This window comes from Micropterus salmoides, unplaced genomic scaffold, assembly GCF_014851395.1.
Source record: "Micropterus salmoides isolate LMB-PRFRI ecotype aquatic unplaced genomic scaffold, ASM1485139v1 Ms_hic_scaffold_6, whole genome shotgun sequence".
Taxonomy (NCBI): domain Eukaryota; kingdom Metazoa; phylum Chordata; class Actinopteri; order Centrarchiformes; family Centrarchidae; genus Micropterus; species Micropterus salmoides.
Window position 1 is genome coordinate 31,835,177 of NW_024044348.1, and position 27,945 is coordinate 31,863,121.

Genomic DNA, 27,945 nt, shown 5'->3' on the forward strand with positions numbered 1-27,945 from the left:
AGATCACCAATAGTGCATGCAAAAGTGAGCTGCACAGCAGTGGTAACTACTAAAACTAAGCCTGGTTGTTCCTTTTTTAAAGTTAATGCAACAACATGAGAGCAATTAGACACTCATCAGATATACAGTACATCCTTTTATTATCGCAAATATGCAAGAAAAGTCAAACGGAGACACTGTAAATGAACACATGCCCTTTAATACCACAGTCTAATTGTTTTAAACACTTTAAATAATATACATTTGCACCTTATGATACCCTTTGAAATGGTTTAATCCATATGTACACAATGTAATGCTTTGAATTCTTTTCATTCTTTTTGTGAAGAGGACTAAGAGGTCTCTTAAAAACACGAGGGTCGCGTAAAACCCAGAGTCCTGATAATTCAATATACAATAACTGTACAACTGACCCGCCTCAGAGGTGGAGTGAATGCCATCTGAACTGGCTCAAACACTGACCTGTACTTCATCTGAAAGGGTGGCATGTGTGAACATGTCTATGAGATTTCCAGTCCTGTCAAATTTGTCTAGCTCTGTAGGTAACCTGACACTTATATGCTAAGTTGAAAGGGGCATCCCCGGATAGGTTATTGCAGACAGAGAAACCCAAAACTGCAATTTTTGTTCCTTTTAAGTGTAGGTGTGAACAGTCATTTATGTTTTTATTTTTATTCATGTGTGCATGACCCTGTGGCTCTTTAAAGCTGTTAAAAGCTTGTTTTCTGATTTAAAAATGCCACATCGGTGAGAAAGCATGCCTTTTTTCCTTCCTCCCTGAAAAAAAGTAATTCCAGCAGATGTGCTTTTTAACATGGCTCCTGCTTTACCCCTGTTTCCTAAAGAACTAACTCAGATGAGTTTCCACACCTCAGATTAACTGGATGAAAGATCTCGGGATCAGCGGCAGAGTCAAGTCGCCTGGCTGGACAGTATGTTCTGAGAATGCTCAGATTTGACTCATCAGTTTGTTTGGTTTGTTGTGATGTGGTCCAGAGAGCCACAGCATTGGAGTGTTTTGAAAATCAGGGCATGGGGATGACACAGCAGCAGGGGGTGCAACCCGAGTTTCTACTGGCACCACTGAGCTGGGAGCTTTCGGGGAGGCGGAGGGGGATGAGGAGCACTGTGAAGAGCCCAACATGCCCCGGCACATGAAAGGCCTGGTTGACCATTCCCTTTGAGGCGACTGGATGCAAAGGCGCAAGCCACTGGCAGGTCAGAACAAAGATGTGCTTGATTGTGAGAGTCCCCCAGGGAGGGGCGTGCTGGACTGGGAGCTACACTTACACCAAGCTCATCTTTATCCACTCAGTGGCCTTGTTTAATCAGCGGCCATCCGGAGAGAGCAGATATTAGGGCAACATGGTCAGAAGAACTACCACCCACTTTTAATGAACAGCTAGTTTATAGAAACAACCCCAGTTAAACTCAAACAACTGCTGGAGCCCACAAAGATCAGAATGGGTTTCTTTTTTTCTATCAGTCTTTTGGAATGGAAGAAACAGCATCTGTAAGTTACACACAAATATAAAGCATGAAAACTTGGCCTTTCTTGTTTCTGTCTTTGATCCAGAAACGTTGAGAATAAGACCAAAAGAATGAGAGCAGGATAGAGTAAATGCCGCCCACTCGCCTCTTTGTGAATAACACGCTGATGCTGGAGTACAGTTCACTTAGGGTTCTACCATGCATACATGTGAAGAACCATTGAAATAATCTTGGCTTAGAAGTGACAATATTGAAACAAACGGAGACTTTGTCTCTCAAACTTTGTCTGGAGGTTCTGTGAGCTAGACTGGTGGCCTGCAGGAACTAATATTGCTGCCCTTCACACAGTTTTCAATGATGCGTTGTTTCTTGTTCAGCTATAAACTGTAAAAAGAGTTGACGTCTTTCTGTTTTTACAATCAAAAAAATAGTTACCTTGTCTCCTTTGGTACCTATAATATTTGTTCTGTTGTAAGTTTTGTCTGTTTAAAATGTTTTCATGTTCTAGTCTCCTAAAACATGGGAAGATAAACAACCTGACTTGGCACTGTTACTGGATTCAAACAAGTGTTTTTGTGGGAACAGGGCAGGTCTGTAAGAAATGTTTAAGTGCAAAGAAATATTAAGCATTTAGAGTACATCTCTTGCTGATCATGAGACATACTGGTAAACGTCAGCGTTCCACGTTGGTCCTCAAGTCTACAACATTCTAACTCATTAAAACTGCAACACACTTAGAGCTTGTGCAACTTCAACCTGAACTTCAAATTGACGAACTTTCTTAAACTTCTGCTATATACGAAGTTGTGCTCGTGAGCGAGAATCTGATCAGAGACCAGAGATATGTTTTACAGCTAATAAGCAGAAATTTCAGAGCACTTTTTTAATGTGGGCCACACATTTGACTATAAACAATGTCGAAACATCCAGGTTCTCTTCCATCCCCGTTTGAACAATGGGACTTTTTCCGGCTCTGAATGCATTGCCAGCCAGATCGCTTTAGCCACATAGCCTGCAGACATCTGAGTTTCTGCAGCTACTGCCAAGAAACGCTCCCTCACAAGCTCTCAAAGCCTAATGAATACAACGTTCATACATCCTTCATATTGGAGAAAGGAAAAAAGAGACATTAAAAATAATCCTATTAATAATAATTGTTTACACCATGTCATGATAAGAACAGCAAAAGGAGCAAGAAGAACATACTTTAGAAACAACAATGAAAATTTTAGTAAACAATCAGTTTGGCAAACAACCCTGTTATCGGCGAGGCTCAGCTGTCTGTAGCGAGGCCTGTGGAGTGAGGTGGATAGGGTTGGAGGGTTGTGGGGTCCCAGGAACTGGGGCCTTTTGGGAGACTCGTGAGATGGGATTATGTCCTCTTACTGTCATCATTAACATCGTCCTGCCTGCCGAAGCTTCCTTGTCCCGCAACAGGCCAGACTCAAACAAGAGATTGGCCTCATTCAGACACAGACCTGGATGATACACCGCTGAAAGATGGCGTTGAAGGGTGGGCTGTGTGTGTGTTTAGAAGTGCTTTGGGGTTCAAGGAGTGGGGCGGTGTGTCACTCCAGAAGGGTTAGGACAGCTAAAATGGTTCTAGTGAGCTGCTGCTGAGTCCATTTGTGGTAGTTGTTGTTGTTTTCATCACAGTCCCGGATTCTTTGGGCATTATTTAACATAATCAAAAACTTTTGCTGCTGATACTTTTTTTCCTTTGTTTGGTACATTCCCCTTAGAGTTCTGCAGAGCTGGTGAGGTTAACAAGCCTCTGCTAATACTTAGGTATGTTGGGGTTGTTGCGGTTCTGTTAGGGCAGGGTGGGGGCAGGGGTAGGCAGGATGGGTTGGTGTGAGAAGATAGAAGGAGTATTGGGGGGTTTGGCAGTCCCTCTCCCAGAATGCTCTAGTCCAGTGGTTCCTGTTTTATCCTGATGGGAGTGTTGATGGAGAGACTCCGCCGGTCCTCACGACACAACACGTACTCACTGAACTGGGACGAGTCCACGCCGCCTCCGCAAGACGCCGCCACGCTGAAACCTTTCTGGAAAAGACGTTCCAGAACCTAAAAAAGGCAGGAAGACAGAGGAAGGAAGTGAAGAGAAGGGCATCAATATCAGAACTGTCATGTCAAAAGAGCTAAATCTAACTGAGAAGTATTAATGATTAAGATTAAAGTTTCTGGTTGCATACTTTTTTTGCCAAGAGTTCGTCGAGAAGACTGAGACCACAGTCTCGGTAAATATGAAGCTACCACCAGCAGCCAGCAAACTTAGCTTCGCACAAAGACTGGAAACGGGGATACAGCTATCTTGGCTATTCTCCAGTAAAATGGTGATTTTGTCAACTTTACACTTCAGTTTTTGTACAAATTGAACAAATAAATCCAGGCTAGCCAGCTGCCATGGGTAGCTTCATATATTCCATACCAACATGAGTGGTATCAATTTTCTCATCTAATTCTAGTCAAGGAAGAAAATAAGCATACCTTCCAAAATGTCAAACCTTTTTTCTTTAAATGTAAACATAGTTTTGGATAGCCATCCATTCTCACATCATCCTCAGATCTTCATTAGTCTCAACATACACCATGTGTCATTAACCTGCCTCTCCTCCAACCTCACGTAGTGATGGAGGAAAACCAGAGGCCACGCCGACATCAGACCAGGTCTGCAATATTCATGCTGCTTGTACTGGATTGGCTACTAAACCGAGGGCATGAGCTCAAAGGGATGAGGAAAGCAGAGTGTGAGTGAGGTGTGTTAAGGGGCTGAGTGGAGCTCAGCGTGGTGATTAATGGAGCTCCTAATTTGAGTAATGAGGCTGGGGTGAGAGGAGAAGTGAGGTCCATGAGCGAAGGAGAGAGCGACGTGTGGGGAATGAGGATAGGGAGTTATGGGTGATCTGCATGAGGACAAAATGTTGGAGCTGCAGGGAGAGAACGGGAGACGGGGAAGCATGTTAGCCCTCAAGTCTGGGCATTGATACACACACTAGTCCAGACTAGATACACTCAGACACAAACACTCCAACATCGCTTTTCTCTCCTCAACTGCTGTAATCCTTGTGGGATGTTGTTTTTTTTTTTTTTGTAGGGGGTATATCTAAATCCCAGTGCGTGGAGTGCTGTGTATTTACTTATTCCCCCGTCCTTTTTAATGGAGTGTGCAGCGCATAAAAATGAAAGGTCTCGCCAAGGGCTAACCCCTCCTGCCAGATACAGAACCAGAGAAGTTCACACAAAATAGATTGGTTTCTTCAGATTCCCATGCACACACATACACTGACACATACACTCATGGCGAAGGATGACCTCTCTAATTACAGGAGCCAGAGCCCCATCGGAGGGCTAAAGTGGGGCGTTTAGGCCTCCAGGTCGAAGGGCTGCAGCCTCTCCTGGGATTCGCACAAGAGCAGAGCAGATAAATCACACACACAAATATACGGAGACACTAATGATATGTGGGCAAGAATTTAAACTTACAAATGCAACACAAATTAGTTGAACAGACCTGAACACCCCGTGCCCCCCTCCCCATACGCACACACACTTCCTGATTAAAACTAAAATGTGGGCCGACGTGCTGCTTGTAAGCAGAAAAGACCACTTGGAAAAGTTACACCCCCTCCTTTTTCGTCCTCTGGCCATACGACAACGACAACTCTGTAATTTGTGAGACAGAAGGGGCGGCAGACAGCTGATGGTGAGGATGGCTAATTAAGAGACCTGCCCAAGCATCAAACACTCCCAAATCCATGACAGACGACGGAGGAGCCTAACGATTATGGAAATGATATTACATAGCCTTCTTTGATCATTGCATCACATTGCATTTTTCGCCATCATCTCTTAACGCATGTGGGACTCTGTCATGTTCGGCAATGAATTTGGTCACAGAGGAGAATGGCCTGATCAATAAAGATAGTCTGAAAACACTTTTATCATTAATGCATGGCAACACAAAAGACTTAAGGATATTATTATAGATAGTTGTAACTGATTCAAGGATACTGTAATGACTATAAGAAGTCATAAAAAAAACTTAACATTCAGTTTGACAGTGAATCAGTGCCATGGGGGAATAAACAATACACTGAATAATTAAGATGTATCCAAGCAAAAGGTTTCAATGTCCACAGGACAATGTCCTGAAATCAATCCCAGCTGACAACAGAAAGTAATGCACCCTCTTAAAAAGCTAACACATGTCCTGGTGGCTCAGTTCAGCGCAACATACTTGTGACTGCAGGCTTTCAGATCCCAGCTTATGTTGTACTTATGCAGATTTCTCTGCTTACTTTCCTGCCTCACTTGAGCGAAACCATAGCAAAATATTCACAGCAACAGCAAGTTGCATGTGAGCTACTTGATTGGTCAAAGTTTCATCCCAAGCATGATGATTTCCGTGAAATGGAATTATAGCTAATTAGCATTCTTTGCTTTTTTCCTTTTCATGTTAACTTCTTTGAACTTAGCGATGAACTTCCCTGAGTCCAGTATTGCTGTGACCATGCTTGAGATATTCCCCTACAAGACAGGAAAACCGACTACAACAGGAACAGAAGATATTACAGTGCATTGCCAAAGTTTGCAAGTTCTACCCTGAACTTTCGTACTTGTTCTTATCTTTTCCTGCTTGTGTGATTGAAGCAGAAAACTGAACAAAAGCCTCTCGTCACACTCTTCATCTCCAGTGATCCTACATTTGAAACATAATAAACCATTCTCACTGTTTCAGGGTCGAATTGGCTGCACAGGGATCTGTCCCCAAAACACACTCATACCATTCAGCATATAACCATCTCACTGAGCTGTCACTCAATCTTGGGTCGCAATAGGGATATCAGCCTCAGTACTCTAACCTTCCAGCACTGTATTTCCAACGCAGTGAAGATGGCGAGGCAGGAATCAAAGCGGATGAGTCTCAGGGCTGTAAACCGGAGCACAATGTAATATTGATGGCCACCGGAGTGCACACACACACTTGCAACACCTCTCAGGAGGTGCTGGAAGACACTTGCTCCTCATGGCACAGGGCTCAGAGTTGATTGACATGTATGACACAAACACACACTGTAGCATGTGATGGGTTCTGCACTCAGGGGGTCTCTTTTGTTTAACTATGCACAGTCTTTAATATGTGACAAGGAGCGCAGTCTCTGCATCGTATCCTCTGCCTATCGCGAGCATCTGGCATAAAACAGCCGAGAAGCTCCAACTCTTTCTAATTCTCTCCGCCATCTGCCAGCTTTTTTAGGAAACATAAGCAACAGAAACACTTTGACAGTGTAATATATTCTCATAGCATTTGTGGCACATGATCAAGAAGCTGTGTTTGTGGCGCTGACATTACTGGATTAATGGACACTTTGATTTAAAGTGTCTGTTTAAAAATCCAGTTTAGTTTAGATCAGGTGACCCTGGATGCAATGCAACGCCTAACCCTGGTAGTGTAAATACCTACTGAGCTAGACAGGGAACAGAGGTATTTAGGGTTAGGACATTCAACAAAGGGACTGCACGTACAGTTCAGACTAAGCTTAATAGACTTATGAGGATGAAGTATCTCGCACGACTTGACTCATTCAGTAAACTTTTCTAAGTCATCTGTGGTTTCTGGCTAAAACTATGGTGACCAGTGGTGGAACATAACTGGTGGAAAAACTTCCTTGCCTCTGTCACCCAGTGCTTGCTCTTGGTGGGAATTGTTGGGTTTCTGTAAATAACATCACAGAGTAAGGTCTAGACCTGGTCCTTTATGAAAAGCGCTCTGAGATAACTGTTGTTGTAATTGGTGCTATATAAATAAAACTGAATTGAATTGAATTGAATAACATTACAAGTACATTTACTGTACTGTACTGTACAATTTCGAGGTGCTTAGCTTGAGTGTTTCCATTTTATGTTACTTCATACTCCATGACATTTCAGAGGGAAACTTTTTACTCCGCTACACTTATGTGACAGCAATGATTACTTCCGTACTTTGGAGATTGATATTTTACATACAAAATAAATGCTATTAAAATATAAAATTATAAATTAATCAATCATAAAGCATATGAAGTTGTTATTAGCTCTACCTCGAACAAATGAAACATTAAATTGCTGCTTACCAGTATGCATTGGTAAATAATGATGCAATAATATGACATTAAATAACCATCAGTGTTATTCGTTCTTGAGTACTTTAACTTTTGATACTTTAAATACATTCTGTTGGTAATATATTTGTACCTTTACCTGAGAATGATTTTGAATAAAAGAATTAATAAAGCATCTGAATAGTTCTTTCACCATTGATAAGACCTTTTTTTATGTGACATTACTACAGCTGTATAACTCGGTTGAAGAATGTTTTAGGACACTTCTTTGACAGTATTTATAACAAGGTAATGATGTGGTTGGAGGCACTTTCTCATTCTACATTCCATTTTATTTGAAGTTAATTTCTTCTAATTCAACTGTGTGAGAACTTCATCATCTCTTAATTCTCTTCCTGGTCAGTCTCTTTTCCCTCCAGCTGTATCATAACTGGCTGTTGCCAGGGTCACTCGTAGAAAGAACTACTTCTCACAACCTGACCATGCTGCGTCCAACAAAGAGATACAACATAAAAAAACAAACAAACAAACAAAAAACATTTTTCTGGCACCAACTGCTAAAGCTGTCAGCAGGCAACGTGGTCCAGTGTTTATCCTCATCCCACTGCAGGTTAATCTGCTGCCTGTTGGGCCCAAATGCCCTGATATTGTGCTCTACCCACTGAGCCACACAGACAGCACAGAGACCCCTAACCGCAGCGGTTTCATTGTCTTGGCCACTCAGGCCACTGAGAAGCACAGCTCAGGTGTTTGTGTGGCCCTGTCTGCTCTGACGAAATGTGCTTTCTCTTTCCAGCCAGCGTAGGATTGATGGAGTGGCAGTGTGACATGTAAGAGAGTGTTGCGACGTGTTGCGTTCTCCGCCTGGGCAGCAGGGGGACAGGGGGCCCCTCTCTACGAATGCCTCCGTTGTCACATTGATGAAGGACGGATTGGCTCTGGTCTGATCTGAGTGCTTCATCACGGTGATGTATGGAGCAGCAGGCCCGGCTCCAGCTCTGGGACGCGTGTGTGTACACCTCTGTGACTCTTTGGCTAAATGTTTTCCCTCCGTTAAGTGCCTTTGCTGCTCTCTGTTTCTCTCCCCTGGATCCACATCACAGAGCAGGTGGTTTGCATTATTCTCTAAATTCCATTCATGACTTCATGGAGAATCACTCGCCAAGGTGGAGTTGTTTATTCTCACTCTCTCACATTTGAATACACAGAATGAAGAACTAAAGTAGAGGCTCAATTTACAATATGCACTGTAATACTTTCCTTCCAAGATATTCTTTCTGTAGACAGTTATAAACCGTATTGTTATATTTCTAAATGTAAATGGAAGATGATACAGTAACCTTTCATACTCAATAAATGGTTAAATGTCACTAAGTAATTGAGTGAGATGATCTACTCAAAATTACAACCAATTTTACTGACCTTAGGGGTGCTACTTTATCTGTAGGTGAATAAAACTAGGTTGGTGTGCTTATCATGCAGTGTACAAGTATTGAGAGATGTTATATTATCTCATTGTGACAAACGTATCACAGGGTCTAGCAGATCCCAACCGTACCTTAGCTTTAATAAAATTATTTGAGACTGATATGAATTCTCTCTGTTCTCAACAAATAGAAAACAGATTACATTTAAAAGTTGCCACATATCCATCTGTCAGAATCTCAGTCATAACTACTCTGTTCCAGACAGATCAGCCCTGTTTACACCCCACCCCCTTCTCTCCTTGGTCTTCCTCTGTGGGCAGGGTGCGGTTGTATGAGTGTTCCCCTGGGTTGGGGTCCAGGACTGAAATCTGATCAGAGGCTCATTGTCTGGTGGGTAAGACGGGGATTATTTTCCTAACCTTCTCATACCTTCATGCAACAATGAGAGAGGACAGAATGAGTAAGTTGTTTAGAAAAATCTCCCTTACACCAAAAAACACCTCCATCTGCTCCTTGTGTCCTCATCTACATCGACTCAATGAGCCGGGCCCCTCTACTGTGCTTGCATATGTGTGTGTGTGTGTGTTCACACTTTTTGTTTTTTTCAAACAGCATTTTGTGTATCTGTGTGTCTTAAAGGGGCCAGCATGAGACAAAAAGCCCAATGCCACAACTAACACCACCTTAACCGAAAGGGAGCATTGCTTACAGGAAACCTTAAAGATCCAGTTCCTCTCTCTCCTTGTAGTTCGTCTGAAAAGAGGATTTCAGCTCTCCTCGCCTTCAGAGGAGCAGCCCAATAAAAACCTAAATAATAAAAACTCCTTCAGACAATGTTAGTCAGATGCGCGCTCACATTCCATAACCAGTCTCACTGGTAAACAGAGTGGGAAAATGTTGTGTTAGTTGATGCGGCCAATTAATTATATTGCAAGTCATTTAAAAATCTATAAAAGAAGTATAAACCGGTTTAGGCTGTTTGAGAAATTGTAAGTATGGTATTAAAAAATGCAATACGTGTATTTCAATTGCCTTGAGCAGTGTTATATTGGAGTCTTTTTTAAAAAGGAGCTGTGTCTTAAAAAGGAGTAAAGCGTAAATTATGCATATCATTCCCCCCCCTTTCCATTCCTCTTCTTCATTTCTTCGCAGGAAAACATGGCCGCAGTCCACGCGTGTTTTGTCCCGCTTGCTCGGCTCTCCTCCCTGGAGGTGGTCTCTTACACTGGCAGAAGGGAGGTGGAGGTGTCAGAGCACACTAGCCTGCCTGGGAGAGGCTCCCTCTGGGTGCCGGGGGGGGGGGGGGGGGGGGGGGGGGGCTCCTCTATGTGTTGGCCTGCTCATGGCTGTGGGCATTGAAGTGTGTTATATCAAGCCCGTGGTGTGAGGCTGTTATGTTTCCCCCTGTTCTCCCTCACACAGACCTCTCTGGGTAACACAACTACAAAACTAGTTTTCTGAAGTTGTTTTAAATGTCTTTACTGTTTTTTGAGATCATATCAGTACTATATTCATTTACTGCGCGTAGTGTGAGTACAATCAAAAGATAATGAGCAGTCACATACTACAAAGGACAGGCCAGGCTCCAGGCTACGGCTGCAAGAGCCACCTGTCATTAACTGTGGTAATCTCTTGACAAACTGACTGTTGCTCCATCATAGTAGTTATTATCTCAGTTATTGACAACAAGCTATTATCTCTACTGTGGCAGAATGCAAGTATAAAGGGCAACAAATCATGCCAACTGCCTTGAAGCAAAGTTTTGAGGTGAAGTTCTAGCTTAAGTGTATATGCCAGTCAATATACTGGCTAGTGGCCTGAAAACAAAATCTGCAAATATTCTGTATCTTTTAGGGTAAACACCTGACAGTCTCTGTTATCAAAGTGCTGTTTAGCAAGGCAGCTAAGGTTCATAAACACCAGTGCAGCTGGACAGTAGCCATCAAAGTTGTACAATACAAATGCCAGCCAGGTGTTTAAGTGTGTATAGAAGTGTTGAAGAGTGGTGCTGAAAAAATGGTTTGCTTGCTCAGCAAAATCCTTTGCTGGATAAATAAAGGTAAATAAAGTTTCCACTGTGGCAACATGCAGAGTGTATACAAGGCCACAAATCATGTTGACTGAGTCATAGCAAAGCTTCTCTGTGAAATTGTGTCCTATGGCTAACCTCAAAGACGGGACCGATGCCATAAAAGACGTACAGTGCCAAATCAAATTTGAACAGATGCAGAACTAGTGTCAAGCCAAAACAAACACAAAGGTTTTGATAAGGAGACCTTATATTAAGAAACACTTTAGTCTGTGTGACACTTTAACTATAGGCCTATATTAAGTGTTTCAGCATTATTGTGTCAGTCACATCTTAGAGATGCATGCATTACATAATGTGCTTTCACATCCATCTGAACACCTTATGACACCATCAGACTTGGAGGGCATGGAGCCACCACAGGGGAGCAAGGATGTTGAGAGGACTTGAATGGGCTTGAATACGATTCATGTGGTGACATAAACAAACAAAAGTGCTCTGATGCTAGCAAAGCTATTCTGCTAACCTGAATCTTATGTTTATTTCAATCGGCTGTTGTTAATCATTGTTAATGATTGATAAAAAACGAAATCCACTTATGCTCGGGTGGAGGAGCATTAAACTTTTTACTCATGAAGGGGCGTCTGACAGAAAAAGTTTGCGAACCACTGCTGTTTACTTGCTCCAGGAAGTATCCAACCCTGCATACCAAAGGCCTGCAGTGGCCACTGAGATAAGCTCCGTAGTTAGCTGGATACTATCTTAATGTAGGTATTGTGGTTAGCAGAGAGCCTTTTAGTCATTTGTTAAATTTTTTTGTATTGTTTTCCTTAAGTTATGTCTATTATGCATTACCATTTAATGTGTTGCATGTTGTGCCAACTTAGGTTGTTTTGCACAACTGTTTCTACCTTCAAACCAACGTTTCATACCTACCTAACTAAAAAAATTGTTTTTTGGTGGTTTGAACCTGATATGAAGCTTAATCAAAACTTATGTCAGGCTGCTTTGAAAATGTAATATTCTTCCATTTCACAGCAATTCTTTCATTCAGTTTATTCTTTAGCTTTTTCAATCACAGTATAATATACCTTTAATATTCTTAAAATTAACTTGGTATCTCGTAGTGGATATGTGACGTTAACATAATAGATTTAAAAGTAGTTCAAAACCTCATGATGATTCTCCTTCAATATTGAATATAATCTAGTTTTTTATCGTTATATCTTATATTACACCTGTAACAACAAAATATATGTTTATGGTCTATTTCTCATATGATGTCACTATAGTATTACTGTTGTGACTGTTTGTATAGTATCCTCTTGCTTTATTTTGCCAAATCAGTCTGTCCAAATCTATCTGTCCAGGGCTGTCATGCGTTACTCAGACTTGGATTTTGCACTTAAGCAGAATACTAACATTAAGTACATAATGTAAATGGTATTTTCTACTTGTATATCCAACAAGACAACAAGACATAACCCCATAGCCCCTGTAAAACACAGTGCCAATGCTGTGCTGGGTTGCTTGAGTAACATGACAAAAATGTGGTATTGTTTTAGTTACAACTAGATAAATGTGCCACATGCAGAAGGACAGAAAATTACAATAACCAGAAGGGGATTTCCAGTGTATTACCTGGACGGAGTTGAGCCTGCAGTAGCCATTGAGAGGAAAGCGGATGACGTGCGTTGGGTCCTGGTTCCAGCCGGCATTGACTGAGTTACACATAACGTCTCCAGTCTCCGGGAAGATCTCCTCGATAAGGACCTTCTCCCCACTCAAGGCGATCCTCTCGCCCAGGTCGGGCGTGACGCGAACCACCAGGCAGTCGCAGGGCTGTGCCATCCGTCGTTGCTCACGCTCCTGCTTCCAGCGCTCCAGCTCCTTAATCATGGGCGTCAGCTGGTAATAGCGGGCCTCCTCGTACAGCAGGTGGAAGTCCTATACAGGCAGATGACAAGGGAGATGAGCGCAGTGAGTTTGCATCCTCTTGGCTATATGTGTGACTAACACACTGTGAGTTCCACTACATTACAGTTCATCACCAACTCCAAGGTCATCAGGACAAAACCCTACACATACACTATTGTGCAACATTAAAATGACAGTGGAAGGTGTATTTACAAGATTTCCTGATGCCTGGCCTACAGCAACTAATGATAAAGTGTCCTTGAGCAAGACACTTAACCTCTAATTACTCAAGGAGAGCTGTTCTGGCTGCATCTGCACTTTGACCCCTCTAAAGTAGGGAAACACTAACTGCGTGGTACAGGCATGCATGGGAGAACAAATAAGTCCTACCATATTTCTGAATATATTGTCAGAAAACACATTTATATATGTGTGTCAGATAACACCACTGCCCTTTGTCCTCACTGGCTGTTACAAGAAACCATTACCAAGGAGTGCAAATGGAGAGAAAGAAAGACACATTGATTTTGAACCATAAACACGTTACTAAGGACTCTCGTGATGTCAGCCATGTTAAAATTTGCACTCATGTTAAGTTACTCTGGATAAAAATTTGATAAATACGTCACATTTCTATGTAAAACAATTTCTATGTAATGTCCTCCGACCAGCAGGACAAAACTCATAAACAAAGCATAGCCAAGCTGCAGCTCTCCTCCACAGTGGCTCTTGGCAGAGCCGTGCTAGCCTTTAGCATGTCGTAGTGAGCCGACTCTAGAAAGGCCATCAAGAGGGCTCCAGTGAAGTGGGATGGTGCATTCCTGTGTGCAGACAGTCTGAAGCAGATTGTCTGCCTCCCCCTCCTGGGCAGGGCTTGCTGGGGGCCATTTGCCCCTGCGCTCTTGCCTCTAATTTCCCACAAGACCAGATGGCACTATCATTCACCGCTACCATAGAAAATACGGGGAGCTGGAGGTTCGCTATTGGAGGCAGACGGGAGGTGAGGAAAAAGATATGTGCAAGTGAACATGAGGACAATCAGCCAAGGAGGATTTTAATGTATTCCTCACATGGGGGGAGTTTTATGTTAATGTTACAGTCCTATTAGAACAAGATTTAATTAGGATACACCTAAATGCTGCAAATCTTTCTACTAAATAATTAGTAATTAATAAGTCTGTGTTCTGTGTTTCACATTGACAAATAATGACAGCTTAATGCACATTCTCAGTTTATGAACTTCCATTACTGCCATTCAAAGTTTATTCTTACATGATGTTCATGTTCCTTAGCTCCTGGCTATAGTTTGTTTTAGTGTATGGACATTGTCAAACCACAGCAAACGCCCAATTGTGAATTTGGGCACATCTTAATTAGCTAAAGATAGAGATTGCTAATCTTGGTGCAGTGCAAAGTCTGAGTGCTTGAAAAGTGAAACAATGTGTGTTTGAGCTGCAGAAATAACATATGTTTCATACAGTCTGCATCATTGGTGGCTGTGGGTGTTGGGTGCCGCGGCCGCCGGTGATCCCTGATCTAAAAAGAGTTTTTTCCCTTCCCTTCTCCGGGCCACTGCTGGGTATAGAAACAGAGCATGGCAGCAAACAGCATATTCATTAACCCTGCTGCTTCTGTCAGACACTTTAGCCTTGAAAAGCCTCCCTTCGCTGGGTTACCCTGTCATCTAAGCTGTGCCTTCATCTGAGGCATGTGAACGACACCCAAATACAACTCCATCTGGACGAGCGTTGACGCAATACATCTTAAGCTGACGGTCTAATATCTAAGATTTCAGAATACGAAGGGGGGGGTGGTGGGTCCTTTTTTTCCCCTTTTTCTCTCCCTTTCTCCCTGTCTTTTTCTCTCCTGGCCTTCTTGCTGCAGCTGACAAAACTCATACTGAGACACTCCCCTTCAGGCAGCTCTCTGTATCAAAGTGTAGCTCCTCATCCTTCACAGGTCTGAAGCCATGGATGGATATGTTTTTAACAGGGGTCTGTCTGCGAGGCACTTTAGTCATCCTGTGCAGTGCAGAAAACAACAGAGTAATCCTAAGCGCTGAGGTGAGGATGAGAGGGAGACAGGCCAACAGCTCCGTCCTGGCTGCTGGAGCTGCTGCTGCTACTGCTGCCAGCTCTATGAGACAATTCATCCCCCAATCCTGTGTCCAGACAGCCCGTTTGAGCTTCAAAATAATGATCCGACCTGATTGCCCACTGGCAAGGCAACGTCTCAGGGAAGGACAGACGGAAGCAGAGACAGAGGGGGAGGCAGCGAAAGAGAAGAAGAGCAAGAAAATGATGGAAACTGTCACTATGAGGGAGTCGGAGGGCTGATAAAGACCTACCGTATGTTTTGGACAAAAAATGACTAAAGCCACACAAGTAGAGGTTCACAGGCTGTTGATTAAACAGGCCACCAACGCAACATCCAGCCGATTCTCATCTTTTATACAGCACCCACAAAATTGTTAACTGTTATTTGTAACATTTTATACATAAAGAAACATAGCATTATTGATTTAAAGTGCAATAGAAAAGCCTGAATAAACCGATGCAGAAGCCACTAACTCTTAACGGTTATAACCATGCCCTCAATATGACTGAGCATTGCTTACACTCTTGTGATTAATTGTAGTTTGAATAATGAGATGAGGGAGGATATTAATAGTGAATATTTTGTTCCACTGATGTAGGCTGAAAAATTTCTTTTCCTATTCTGCTCAGACTTTCACATTGATTTAGCAAAACACACAGCGCCGTGGCTGCCAGCAGCAGAACAGACCCAGCCCTCTGGCGACGGCAAGCCTGATTGTGTTCAGATAAGGACATGCTCAATTCCGCCTCGCAGTATTTGCATTTTTTTCCCCGGCTTCACGCAAATTGAAAGGTATGCAGATCAACACAGGCTTATGCGAGGGGATCGTAATGAGTTGAAACAATGAGGTCCAATGCATTCTCTTCAACTGTGGTGCCTGATTGGACTGTCAAGACTTCACAGAAAGGGAGGGAATGGCATGAATAAGAAGGGGGGAAACTAATCGGTACTGAGTCAAGCCATCATTTGCAGAAAATATGCAGGACTTTCATGTCATGTTCTGTTGTCAGAGGTTTGGCTCTTGTTCAGACTATCCGTGAGGCCTGGAGAGTTTGCCGCCGGCTCCATGTGGCTTGGCCTCGCCTTGTTCCCTTGTAGAGAATGATGAACAAGCGAACCCGGTGGAAAGGTCACGCAAGTTAAGGTGGAGTAGAAGTGAAGAATAGAGTACACATAGGAAGCAGCATCACTGAATAAAAACAGGAAGGAACTGCAGGTGAAATTTATAATAATTCTGACAAAGCCACATGTTGTTGTGGGGAAAGTTGTGAAGTGAGACTAGCTTGCTAGTTATGCCATCAGTTTGGTTTAAAACTGCACTAATCAGTAATTTTATATCGACAATGGATTAACTGACTGTGTAATGTAAATGCTGTACAGAGCATTTTATCGTCTTTGAGCTCATTGTTTTGATTTTTTTAGGCCAAACTTTATGGTTTTCTGTTTGCTCTCATCAACCTCAATTTCAGCAGCAGAAGGAAACTGTTGTCTGTAAAAAAGCCCTGATAAACCAACTGATACTACCTGCTCAACCAAACAGCAGGCAGACAAAGTTAACGGCTAGCCGATCAGCCGATACAGAGCGTGTTAGTATGCATTAAACTGCACCATCAAGCCACAGCTCTCCCGGCGAGTTCTTGATTGTCAGTGAGACTTCCTGTCTGCGTGGGAGTTGGTCATCAGAGCGAGGGAACAGGGGGGCGTACAGGCTATTTCACCTGGACTCACCTCTATAGAAACCACTCTGAGTGAAAGACAACAGCTCAGGGCTTTGGCACACACAACACAGGGCCATGCTCCAGTTAGCCAGTTAGCATTTTACCTCTCTACCACTTTAAATTCTAACTGTGTGTCTTCCACATCCCACACCCCACCCCAAAGTTTTGTAATTATTGCTTATACTACGTAATGAATGCGTTGAATAGAAGGAGGGTGAGTCTAGATTAGGCACTGAAAACAGAACTGGTGGCGCTGTTGTGGTATTAGGTCTATTTTGAAAACAGGCAACCCCTGAGAGGACAGTTAGACGTTAATAAATGCATACATATTCACACTTTAGTGTATTATCATGAGAAGAATCAGGAAATTTGCTCAATACTACTGCATGTCTGGGCAGATGGCTTTACATACTCAAGCTGTTTATGTTATGTTATTCAAACTGTACAAAAGTGATGGTGCAGACAAGTACAAACAATCCAGTATGTTGTGGTGTGGATGTATACCTTGAAGTCATCTGGAAGGAGCAATTTGCTGGTCCTGAGGAAACTGAGAATGTAGCGGAATATCTCGCCGTCCCGATCTATGAAGTAGTGCTGCTTCAAGCTGTCCAACACGATGGGCTCGGTGCCATTGAACAGACGACTGATTCTGAAAATTGAAATACACAAACACACACGCACGCAAGAAGCCGCACACACACACACAAACACACACACACACGTAATGGAATGAGCCAGCTCCCTTCAAATGCATGAAACAATTACCCTCCATTTATTTTTCAATTTTATTAGCACTAAGCTTGAAATGCATTAGCATCCCAGGTTGAAACAAGGGGCTTAAGGCACAGTTCCTCCATTCCAGACTTGTTTGAAGTGTCCCTTCTGCAGAGAGATTATACCAACACACACGTTTGCTGCTTGTACTTACAGAAATTAATAGTATGAATGTAGCATTACAGCTCTATTATACCATCTGTCAGAGGGGTGGAAATGAAACAGAGGTAGGACATGGTGGAGGGCCACATATTAATGTGAGGAGGACATCTGGGGGAAAAAAATATTTCACTTTTACAGTTTGACTTTGTTATGAATGTGAGATGAATTTAGACAGCTGCACCCATACCGCATGCCATTAATACAGGGTTACAATTGGTCACATGCTCTGTATTGTATTTATACGAGACTCAATCTCACTTTCTAATTTTGTTAATATAATAAGAGTTTGCTTGAAGATAAATTTGTGACTCTTGCATTGTCCGTTTAAAACAGATATTTTGGTGAAATTGGACTGTCTTAAAATGAAAATGAAGTCACACACTGTTTTCCTATAAAGAAACACAATAGTTAGAAACAGTAATTAGATGTATGCGTTTAAGCTTTTACTAAATATAGACAAAACTTTGGTGTAATGATGACACTTGTTGCTGCCTATAGTGTCCCACGGTTAACCCCTTCCACGAGTATACTGCAAGATTAAGGGCTTAGTTAAAGTTGGCTACAGGGGTTCATCAAGGTAAAGAGTGGAAATTGCTGTTATCTTTAAACTTTCATCACACCATGTTGGCACCGTGCCTCGAGATACCCTTGGACAGGTATTAATTTCCCCTCATCTTTGTGTGGTTTTCCTGCCGCTTACCTGCAGGTCCCATTCTCGCTGGTCTAATAATCTCATCTGGGCCCCTCCACTCTATCTGTTTCTTCATTTCCACGTGCCAAATGTCCCTATTCAATAATTAAAAATAATTTTATTAGCATCTCTAAATATTGAAGATGCAACTTGTTGGAGTGTTTGCTAAACTTTTGTACTCACAAAGCGTATGTTTTTGTAACTCTGAAGTGTGAAAATCTGCTTTTATTTTTTGACTCATGTAGAAACAAAACCCACAGCTCCCTCAGCAGAGAAACCTGGAACCTCTGTGCACTGTAAACAAGTCGTACTAGTGATTTACACAAGAAATCTGTTGGATGTAACCTCCTTAACGGTTTCGCTGCAAATTTTCCTATCGTCTTTCTGAGAAACAGCTCTTGGCAGGACACTGCGTTGCTGTTAATATCATAATTGTGATGTAATCAGCTCTTTAATCACAGTAGCAGCTTCTAGGTCGGCTGACAAAGTTGTACAACGAAGAAAATCATAAAACCTATTTGCAAACATGCTTACCAACACACACTGCCTGAGCATTGGCATTGTCAAACTCTATTACAAGACACTGGAAGGGAGCCGCAGTGGGAATGTCAATGAACAAACAGCAGGGTTGGCTTCACCCACAGACTCATTTTTACTGAATTTACAATTACAATTGCTACGTTGTAAAAGTGTGTTAATGGCTGTATCAGGTATCTCTTGACCCTGACGTGTCGGCTCAACACACTGCAGCTATCACGTCAAATTCACCATGTTTCTTTTTCTTTGACTTGACTGTGTGAAGAAGCAGAGCAAAGATGGTTCTCCCTCCCTCTCTCCCCTCCTGCCACCCTTTCTCTCTTTCACTCTTTCTTTCTCTCTCTCACCGTCTCCGTCCTTCTCCTTTACTCGCTTTCTCTGGAAATCGATGCAAAATGCTTTATAAAAAACCAATACTCATCTCCCTGTTTTGCCCGAGGTGTTCCTTTCTCATATGGTCTTGCAATTCTTCCAGCTAGAATTTCACCATACCCCTCCAGGCTAACTCTGTTTTTCATCTCCACTTTTTTAAAAAGCAATTAAAATGCTGCCTGTTTTTCTTTTTCTTTCCCTCTCTTCTACTCCCTTCACTCTCTCTCTCTCTTTCTCATTTTTTCTCCTTTCTGTTAAATCCCTGAATTGGATGGGGGGTGTTTTTAAACAGGTAGGGAGAGAAAAAAAAAGGGGGGGGGGGGGGGGCTACATAGAAAAATTAAGAGAGAAGATACATAAACAGACTAGGAGACTGACAGGGAGAAAGGAGAGGGGTTAAGGCAAATTTAAGGAAAACTAGACATAAAAATCAGAAGAGAAAAATGCAGAGGATGGAAGTAAAGAGGGAAAAAGAAAGAGGGAGAGAAAGAAAGAAACAGAATAAGAGAAGAGACAGAAAGAGATGGAGAGAGTGGGTGAAAAAAAAGCTGACGGAACTACATAAAAGACAGAGAGAAAGAGTCAGGGACGGGGAGGGAGGTGGTGGGTGTGGGAGGTTATCAAGGACAGGAACAGCTCAGATCTCCCACCCCAGTGGTGCCAAGTGAGGGCAGGCAGCGGGGCAGTTGGTGGGCAATATCTGGCAGGATCCTCGCTGTAGCAACTGTCTGCAGGAGGTGGGAGGGGGACGCAACACAGGTACAACTGATCCTACAAGAAAAGATGCTATCTGGAAACTGTAACACTAATGGACATCTAATGAATGTAAGACGCACAGCAGCTTCCTGCAAAGTAAACAAACACACCCAGGGATCTCGGTGAGTGTGTCCAAACTGCCCACAGTGGCTTCTGATTAGGTGGGAATCTAAAGTTAAAAATGAGATTGCTGCTGTGCCTGGCTCTGATTCGCTGAGTCCTGCTTAATGACGGTCCTCAAAAAGCTCTCCCTAAGGGTTTGTGACAAAAGTTTTAAAATAAGAGATGTAATTTTAATTTAGCTGAATGATTACACGACAATGATTCTTAATGCCTTTACACATTTCTACACTAAAATACAAACGTTTTTACATGGTTCACTGAGAATACATTTCATCATGTAGGGCTCTTATGTCCAGTATTTGCCTACATGGCTCCATGTTGTGAATTGTTTTTGAGAAACTCAACTTTTGAGATACACTGATGAATTTGCTGTATTAAGGCTTTTACCAAACATCTCCACACTTATACTCACAATATGTGTTGCTAAAAATCAAAGTGTTTATCTGCATTTCATGAAAACATTGTGTCTGTTATTTTGGAGCTACATAACTTGACTGATTCTGTGCAAGAGTAACAATTAATTCTCATTATTATTTCATGTTAAGTGATTACAACTAAAAGTCTTATCTAAGAGCTAATTTTACTGTAGATCATAGCAGTGTGTTCATGCCATATAGCCTCTTTAAAAAGCAAAAAAACACTTGGGGCCATGGTTTCAACAGATAAGAGGCCTTATAATGAAATGGAGTAAAAAATGAAAGGAAAAATATAAAATTTTCTGAAAGTTACATATGGTAAATGACGAGATGTTATTTTCTATTATTTATGGTGATTTCAGCTTACAGAGATGTAAACTATTACATACAGGGATCACTAAATAGCATGAGGCCAGTAGAGATCTATCGTCTCTGGACGCAGTCATCAAAGAGAAAAATGTCCAGTGGTCCTTTCAAAATAGTTTCCTTGTCTCTGGAACATTTCCCCTAATTTCCTCAGCTTCTGTTCAAGTGACTGCTCAGACGGTCTCTCTGAGAGCTACACAGAGTGTGCATCAATGTTTTATGACCCCTGTCCCTTAATATGGCCCGCACAGAAGAAGATGAATAACCACACATTAGTTACTAGACTAACTTTCTCTTGGCATGCTACATTATTTAGGAGCCAATCTATTAAAAGTAATCATCAACTTTAAACTCTTTAACCCTGGTCTTTTAGTCATCACGTTTACCAACGCGCCCTGCTCGACTGGACAAGGCCGAATGCAGCGTATGTGGCTATGCCAGTGTAATTGTTTTGCTTTCTGCTGTCAGCCATTATCCTAATTCACACAAAAGGGCCCCTCCTTCCACTGGCTCCAGTGGAAAGTGAAGCCCCGAGGCCAACTGTACACTGAGGAGGCTGAGAGAGAGAGAGAGAGTCAGAGTGAGACAAACAGTGAGTGTATGTGTGTGTCTGTGTGTGTGATCCAGAGTGAGAAAGACACAGAAAAAGAGAGAGAGAGGGAGAGGGAGCAAAGGAGCATGTGTGAAAGAGAGACAGAGAGAGGAAAGAGCACTCCAACCAACACTCACACTGGTATCCGGTCTTTACTCTCACTGTAAAAACACTGTTTGGGTGCTCTGACATGACTCTGTGCTCCATTTGCATGGTGCCCTGTGTGTCTCCCCCTATGAATAACCTCTTTGTAAATTGTAAAGCTGCACCGGAGCATAAAAAAACAAGGAAACACAATAGCAATCCACAAACTCCTAATACAAATTAAATAACAAAAATAGTCCTGCTGTTTAACAACTATTTGAGATGTGTTCAAACATGCTTTGAAGCAAATGAAAATCTCCTAGCAGTTTTGATTGGCTCCGACACCTTCAAAAACACTGCGATCCAAATAACATTATCACATTTGATAAAAAAAAACTCTTGTCTTGTGGCCCCTGGATAAACCCAGTATAACACAGAGACAGTGGCCAAAAAAGGCCTCTTAATAACAAAAACAATCATAAACCCTTGTCTGGGATGAGCTTTATTTTTCTCATGACATGTTGCAGTCGGGAATAGAAGGAGAGTTGTCAGGGATTTCCTGTCAATGGACTCTTTGAATATCAAGACTTTATTACCAGGGGATTTTGTGGATTGTTTCCTGTAGCCAATTTGGCAGATTTTCTAACAACCTGGTGAATGTTTATGGTGCCCCACATGGGACTCTGTCAGCTGACGCAGAATCAAAGATTGTATAATGTAATGAATGACACACTGCATTAGAGGAAAAAGCCGGGGCCTAAAACATCCCCTAGTTATAAAGGGGTAAAATTCATATGCATAGATATTTTATCATTAGTGCGTTTGCTTTTAGAGCCACCTCCGGTGGCGCCACCTTGTTTGTTGATGGAGCTAAAAACGTGAATAAAGTGGGAGGGTGGATTACCAACAGCTCTTACACAATCTGAATCATCATGAAATTTCAAAAATAAAAATGCTGTTTGCTTTTATGTGTGAGAGAATCAGATGCCTGAGTGAGCTGGAGTCCTTTTCTTTTGCTGTCTACATAAATATTCAGTGAATAGAAAGTCACTCTTTTAGGTATTGACATTTTAAAGTTTGACTGCAATATAATGTTCAAGGCTCTTTGAAAAAAATTATAATAACAACTATGTTGTTAGGAATATAAATCGGAATATATATTTTAAAGGCATAGAACTTTTATTACAACACATCTATCTTATATCTGTAAAATAAACATTTTGTTTGAACACGTGATTCTTCTGCAAAGAAGATCTGATGGTGGAAAATGCTGGTTATAAAATAGTCAAGAAAATCAATATGTAACACGCCAATGAACTAGATTTTAATCAGATTTGAAGCTGCCTCAGATTAGCTTTGATGACAGGGATCTGAACATTTACGTCATTGTTTTTCCTCCAAAGATTCCTAACAGCACCCTGATCTACTGACAAAAAAAGAAAAAAAAAGACTGAGAAAGGGGGTGTAGTGCACTCAGAAATGTTTGTGTGGTGTGTAAATTAAAATCAGCAGTAAAACATTCTGTACTTGCCAGTTTGACAGCAGCTAGATTTTCAAAAACAACCACCTCATGTGAAAGAAGATAAAACAAAAGCCTTGGAGGTATTTAATAAACAATTAAAATAATCCTGACCAAAGCAAACAAAAACAATCAAATTCATCATTTTAAAGCTGTGAGAGTTGTGAAATAATGAAGGGAAGAGAAAAGTCCCCACATGGTTTGAAAAGATATTAAACTGGTAACTTCAGAGGACAACTGTCAGTAAAGAAGTTGCAGTGCAGTTGTATGACTTGTTAACAGTATAAATCCAATTAGACTTAATTAAGACAAACCCCAGCCAAATAATTTAATCATTGACATAATGACTAAAATGCAATACAATGCTGTTAAATTAAGATATCACTGATTGAAATCTCTTTGGAGATTTAATTAGGAAAGGTGTGCCATTATAAAGTAGAATGAGAGACTACATATTGATTGTCTCACAAACAAGATGAAAATCCACTTCAAAATGCAGACATTTCCTTAATAATAATATTATTTTCGATAATTAAGACAGAGGGAATGAATTAATGAACTAACTTCAGCAATGAGGCTAAAGCATGTGAGAAAGCCAGGGTCGTGTCTTACCTTGAGTCTGGGTACTTGGTGAGGGTCGCCAGGCTGCTGGTGTACATGTGTCCCCCGACATCGATGTGCACCGGGGCGTTCGCCTTGGTCAGCTGAGCCGGCAGAGGGATCCCCTGAGCGGCCAGGGGAGAGACCGGGGACCGGGTCAGAGACAGCCGTGACATGCTTCTTCCCTCCTGAAAGCAAGTGTACAGAAAAGCCATGGGAATAAAGGTAAAGGAAAAAACAACAACAACACGGTGATCCTACACAGGGAAGCGAATAGTATCCTTTCTGAATGGTATCAGATCACTTCCATGTCTGTCTGGTCGCATATTTCGCCTGGAAATTATTGCCACCGCTCTAATTAAGTATGTTTGCATCTTTTCATGCAGCACCGGAGGCGAGGATAGGAGGATGCTTATTAGAGAACCGGGGTGAGGGAGAGATAGAGAGAGAGATGGACAGATAGATAGACAGAGAGAGAGGGGTGGAGAGAGGGAGGAATGCTAGGTGTCAGCCTCCAGGGGAATAAAACAAACTGCTGCTGCAATATTCTAATTAAAGGTCGCCTTATGTGTTAGACGTGATGCTCTCAGACACACCAACCACCAATCTGAGAGCAAGGAAAACACGGCGGGGAGGCGGGGGGCAACTTCTTCTCTTAACACACATACATTCCAAATAAAAACATTAAGGTGATGGTTTGACATCTAACGACAGACAGCTGTGTCTTATGTTGCTGAACTGTGTAAGTTATGGCACACCAGAAATAAGTTCCGTGAAGATGCACCAGAATTCTGGACAGATCCACGTTAACAGGCCAAAGCTGGAAGCATCCTACTCCACGCCTCACTATCAGAAGCATAATGTTTGAAATAACTACACACAAAATTAGTTAAAAACCCTCACTATTTACAGGCCAATAAAATAAGTTGCAGATTTGGGAGAATGCAAGCTGGTGCACTCCGAGGTCAGCACGGAGCTGAGTTTGATTAGCTGCTAAAATGTCTGAGAACATATTTTTAATTCACTTCGATACGCCAACATTTCATTCCTTAGTTCTTCTGGAGGAGCAGAGGAGGCATTTATCTCCAACTTACTGGTTCGTAATTTTATTTGCCAACAGCTGCAGGTAAACCACCTACTCTCTGACTGACCACATTTTGTGTAAATCGTACATGGAGAAAACATAATGTCAGAGTGATTTAGATTAGAGAATTTAGACTTTTTTCAAAGGACGTTTTCCTAATGATCACTGTCTAAAGGTCACAGCCCCCCCCCCCCCCCGGCTTTGGTTAAATAATACTTGGAGCTCCACAGTAAACTATAACTGGGTTAAGACAGATTGAGATAATACCATTCCACCCTTCAGTACATCTGCAGACTAGATCCGTTCGTTGTTGCACATATGGGCAGTTTCAGTGTCATGACTGATAAACTGAAGGCCGTTGTGAAAGTCCAGATCAGCCCCTCGGAGAAGTGCCGTTGGGCACAAAGTGAGACTGGAGCCTTTTTTTTTTGGCCGGGTGTTGCCCGCCTCACAGCAGTATCATGTTCGTTTAAAACGATTACAAGAGGACGGGATCACATTTCGAATCCCAGGAAAAGGAAAAAAAACTTGGAAAGACCTAAGAAGTTTGGGGTACATATATACCGGGCTGTCCCACTGCCGGTAACTCTCTCTCTCTCTCTCTCTCTCTCTCTCTCTCTCTCTCTCTCTCTCAATTAACTAATTAAATTACGGTATGCTGGATTTATACCAGGGAACAAATGGAGAGAAATAGACAAATTCATCTCCGCCTTCTCCCAATCAATCATGCCCCCCTCCACACACACACACACACACACACACACACCACATATGATAAATTCCTCTACAAGATCACAGCAGCTGTAAAGGCATCAACTTTCTACTCAGAGGTGCTGCGTACAGACCCTGTACGCTTTACCGTAACTGATTTCACACTTAGGACAACCACATAAAATAATCCTGATAACCCACAATTAAAATAACCATAAAACAGACATGGAAACGTTAGAATAGGAAACAATCCGATACAACAGCACACACCACACGAACACAACAAGCCTGTGCTCTGCCTTTAATTCTACCAAATGCTCAATATGGCGTCTTACTCCTGCTGTACAATTTAAAGCATAATCCCGACACGTGTAATCCATCACCCGCTTGATAAAACCCACTGCTAAGTGTCCAGTCTGTAATAAAAGAAGGAAACCCACTTTGGGTCGAGCAGTATTCACATTACACTTTAGCGCCAGTTCGACCATGCTCTACAATAACTGTAGCCTAGAGACTAAGCCCCGCACTGTCCGGAAAAAAAACATTTGATTCTGTAATATTAAATTTGTCACCCTACCGTTTCAAACATTGTAGGGAGTCCAGAGGAAATCCGTGCCGGCGGTCAGTCCCAGGTGCTGTCCGCGTAACCCCCAAATTTTTCAAATATTTTCTCCAAATGCCCCCGAGTTTGTAGTAAGCTACAACTACAACGCCATCCAGCTCCAGCACGAATCTACACTGTCGCACTGGAAAGCCAAGTCTTTGCTCTGTATCCCACACAAAACCGCCTTTTAAAAGACACTAGGCTGTGGCCGGGGTGGACTGCTTACAAAGAGTCTCTGTGGCTTTAAAGGCTCTATTGCAAGGCTGCCTCGACCTGTCCTCACCAAGCTTCTTTGTACCAAAGCGCACAGGAAGCGTCCTTACCTTGTACATGGATGAGATGATCTCCTTCCCCTTCTCTGCTCTTATTTGGATACGCGTAAAAATGTGCACTCTTGTTGGATTCCTGCTTCGTATTTCAGCTTCTTGTCTGCTTTTTTTTTGCCTAAATGAAACTGCCCCTGTGGTTTGTTATGAGAAGAAGAAAGCCAATAATCCGTCTCTAAATAACAGAGCAGAGCTAAAAAAGAAAATTCTTGCTCCGGGCTGCCCAAGCGCCTCTGGGCCAGGGATTAGGCTACAATTAGCTCAACTCCACTCTCTCGCCCAGGCAATTTTCTCAAGGAAGAAAACGTGATACCCCGCTTTTCCCGAAATTATGTCTGCACAGATATAATAACTTATCTTGTTTTCTGGCAAAAGTAGATCGTTGCCCTTAACGGTGCGAAGTTAGAAAGGACGGTAACCTAACAGGAAACTGTTAGTTGCTCAATAGATTTAGAGCAGCAAAAAGCAGATTTTAATCATTGTCATTTCGTCTGATGTAATAGTTCCCCAGGGCAGTTCCAGCTAGTAGGCATGCATTTCCATCTTCATCTCCAGCCCAGATTTAAAGTTTAAAACCAGGCGAGCTGCCATAGTCCTTCACTCAGACAACATGCAATAAAGGCGCAGTAACTTGTTGATAAAGTCCCAGTAGAAAAATATGTTGAAAATGTAGAGATATCCTTGAACCAATATCTTTCATGCGGTGATTTTCCCCCGTGTTCCCGCTCTCTCTGTCTCTCCCTCTCTCTCTTGCCTTAATGTCTGGAGTTGTAACGCCAAATTTCCTGCAGGCCATTAAAATCAAATGACGTCTATAGACATGCATGCACGCTGCTGCAGAAAGCGCCCTCACAACCTGCCTGCAGCCAAATGCGCCATTTCAATTATAGCGCAGGGCTTAGATGGAGATATCTGCCCAGAACTCCCCCCCCCCCCCCCCCCCACCATTCACTCTCCAATGAAAGCAGGCAGCCTCCAGACTTTTGGAAAATAAGATTCTGGCTTATCATTGTTCATATGTTTTTCAACTCATAAAGACACAATGCAAGTGGTGAAGTAGTGCGCCTGTTTTGAAGGGGGGAGAGAGAGTCAAGCAGGTGCTCACACCAAGGAGACGATTATTTTATTTAGTTGCATGTTTGTTTATTAGCGGGTAAATAACTATGAATAATTGATGCAACATTGAGCCCAGTAATTACTGTGTACCAGCATCCTGAGAGAGGTGTGATAGTCGTTTCTTGATATTTGGCGCCAACCAGTGTAGGAACGTGTTACTGGTCCACGGAAAATATTGTCTCACTTTTTGGGAAACTTTTATATTGTTTATCACCCAGACGAAAATGTATGATTTCCTATTAATATGGAATCCTACGGACAATTACCCTAATAGTATGCGGCATCACCGTGAGACTCCTCGGGACTTACATGGTCTTCCTGCAGGT

General features: G+C 42.2%; 1 protein-coding gene across 2 annotated transcripts; it reads right to left on the reverse strand.

Annotated features, from left to right (window-relative positions):
• Window positions 1-116: 116 nt before the first annotated feature.
• LOC119890007 (BTB/POZ domain-containing protein kctd15) lies at window positions 117-27,357 on the reverse strand. Of its 2 annotated transcripts, none has more exons than XM_038700994.1 (5): window positions 26,501-27,357; window positions 23,791-23,966; window positions 17,291-17,435; window positions 12,696-13,001; window positions 117-3,558 (listed from the first exon to the last, which is right to left on the reverse strand). In XM_038700994.1, the coding sequence occupies exons 1-5, from the start codon at window positions 26,507-26,509 to the stop codon at window positions 3,400-3,402; spliced, it is 795 nt and encodes a 264-aa protein (XP_038556922.1). In that variant the 5' UTR covers window positions 26,510-27,357; the 3' UTR covers window positions 117-3,399. The 2 variants fall into 2 exon arrangements, with proteins under 2 accessions (XP_038556922.1, XP_038556921.1); XM_038700993.1 differs by lacking the exon at window positions 26,501-27,357 and adding an exon at window positions 26,151-26,456.
• Between the last annotated feature and the right edge of the window lie 588 nt (window positions 27,358-27,945).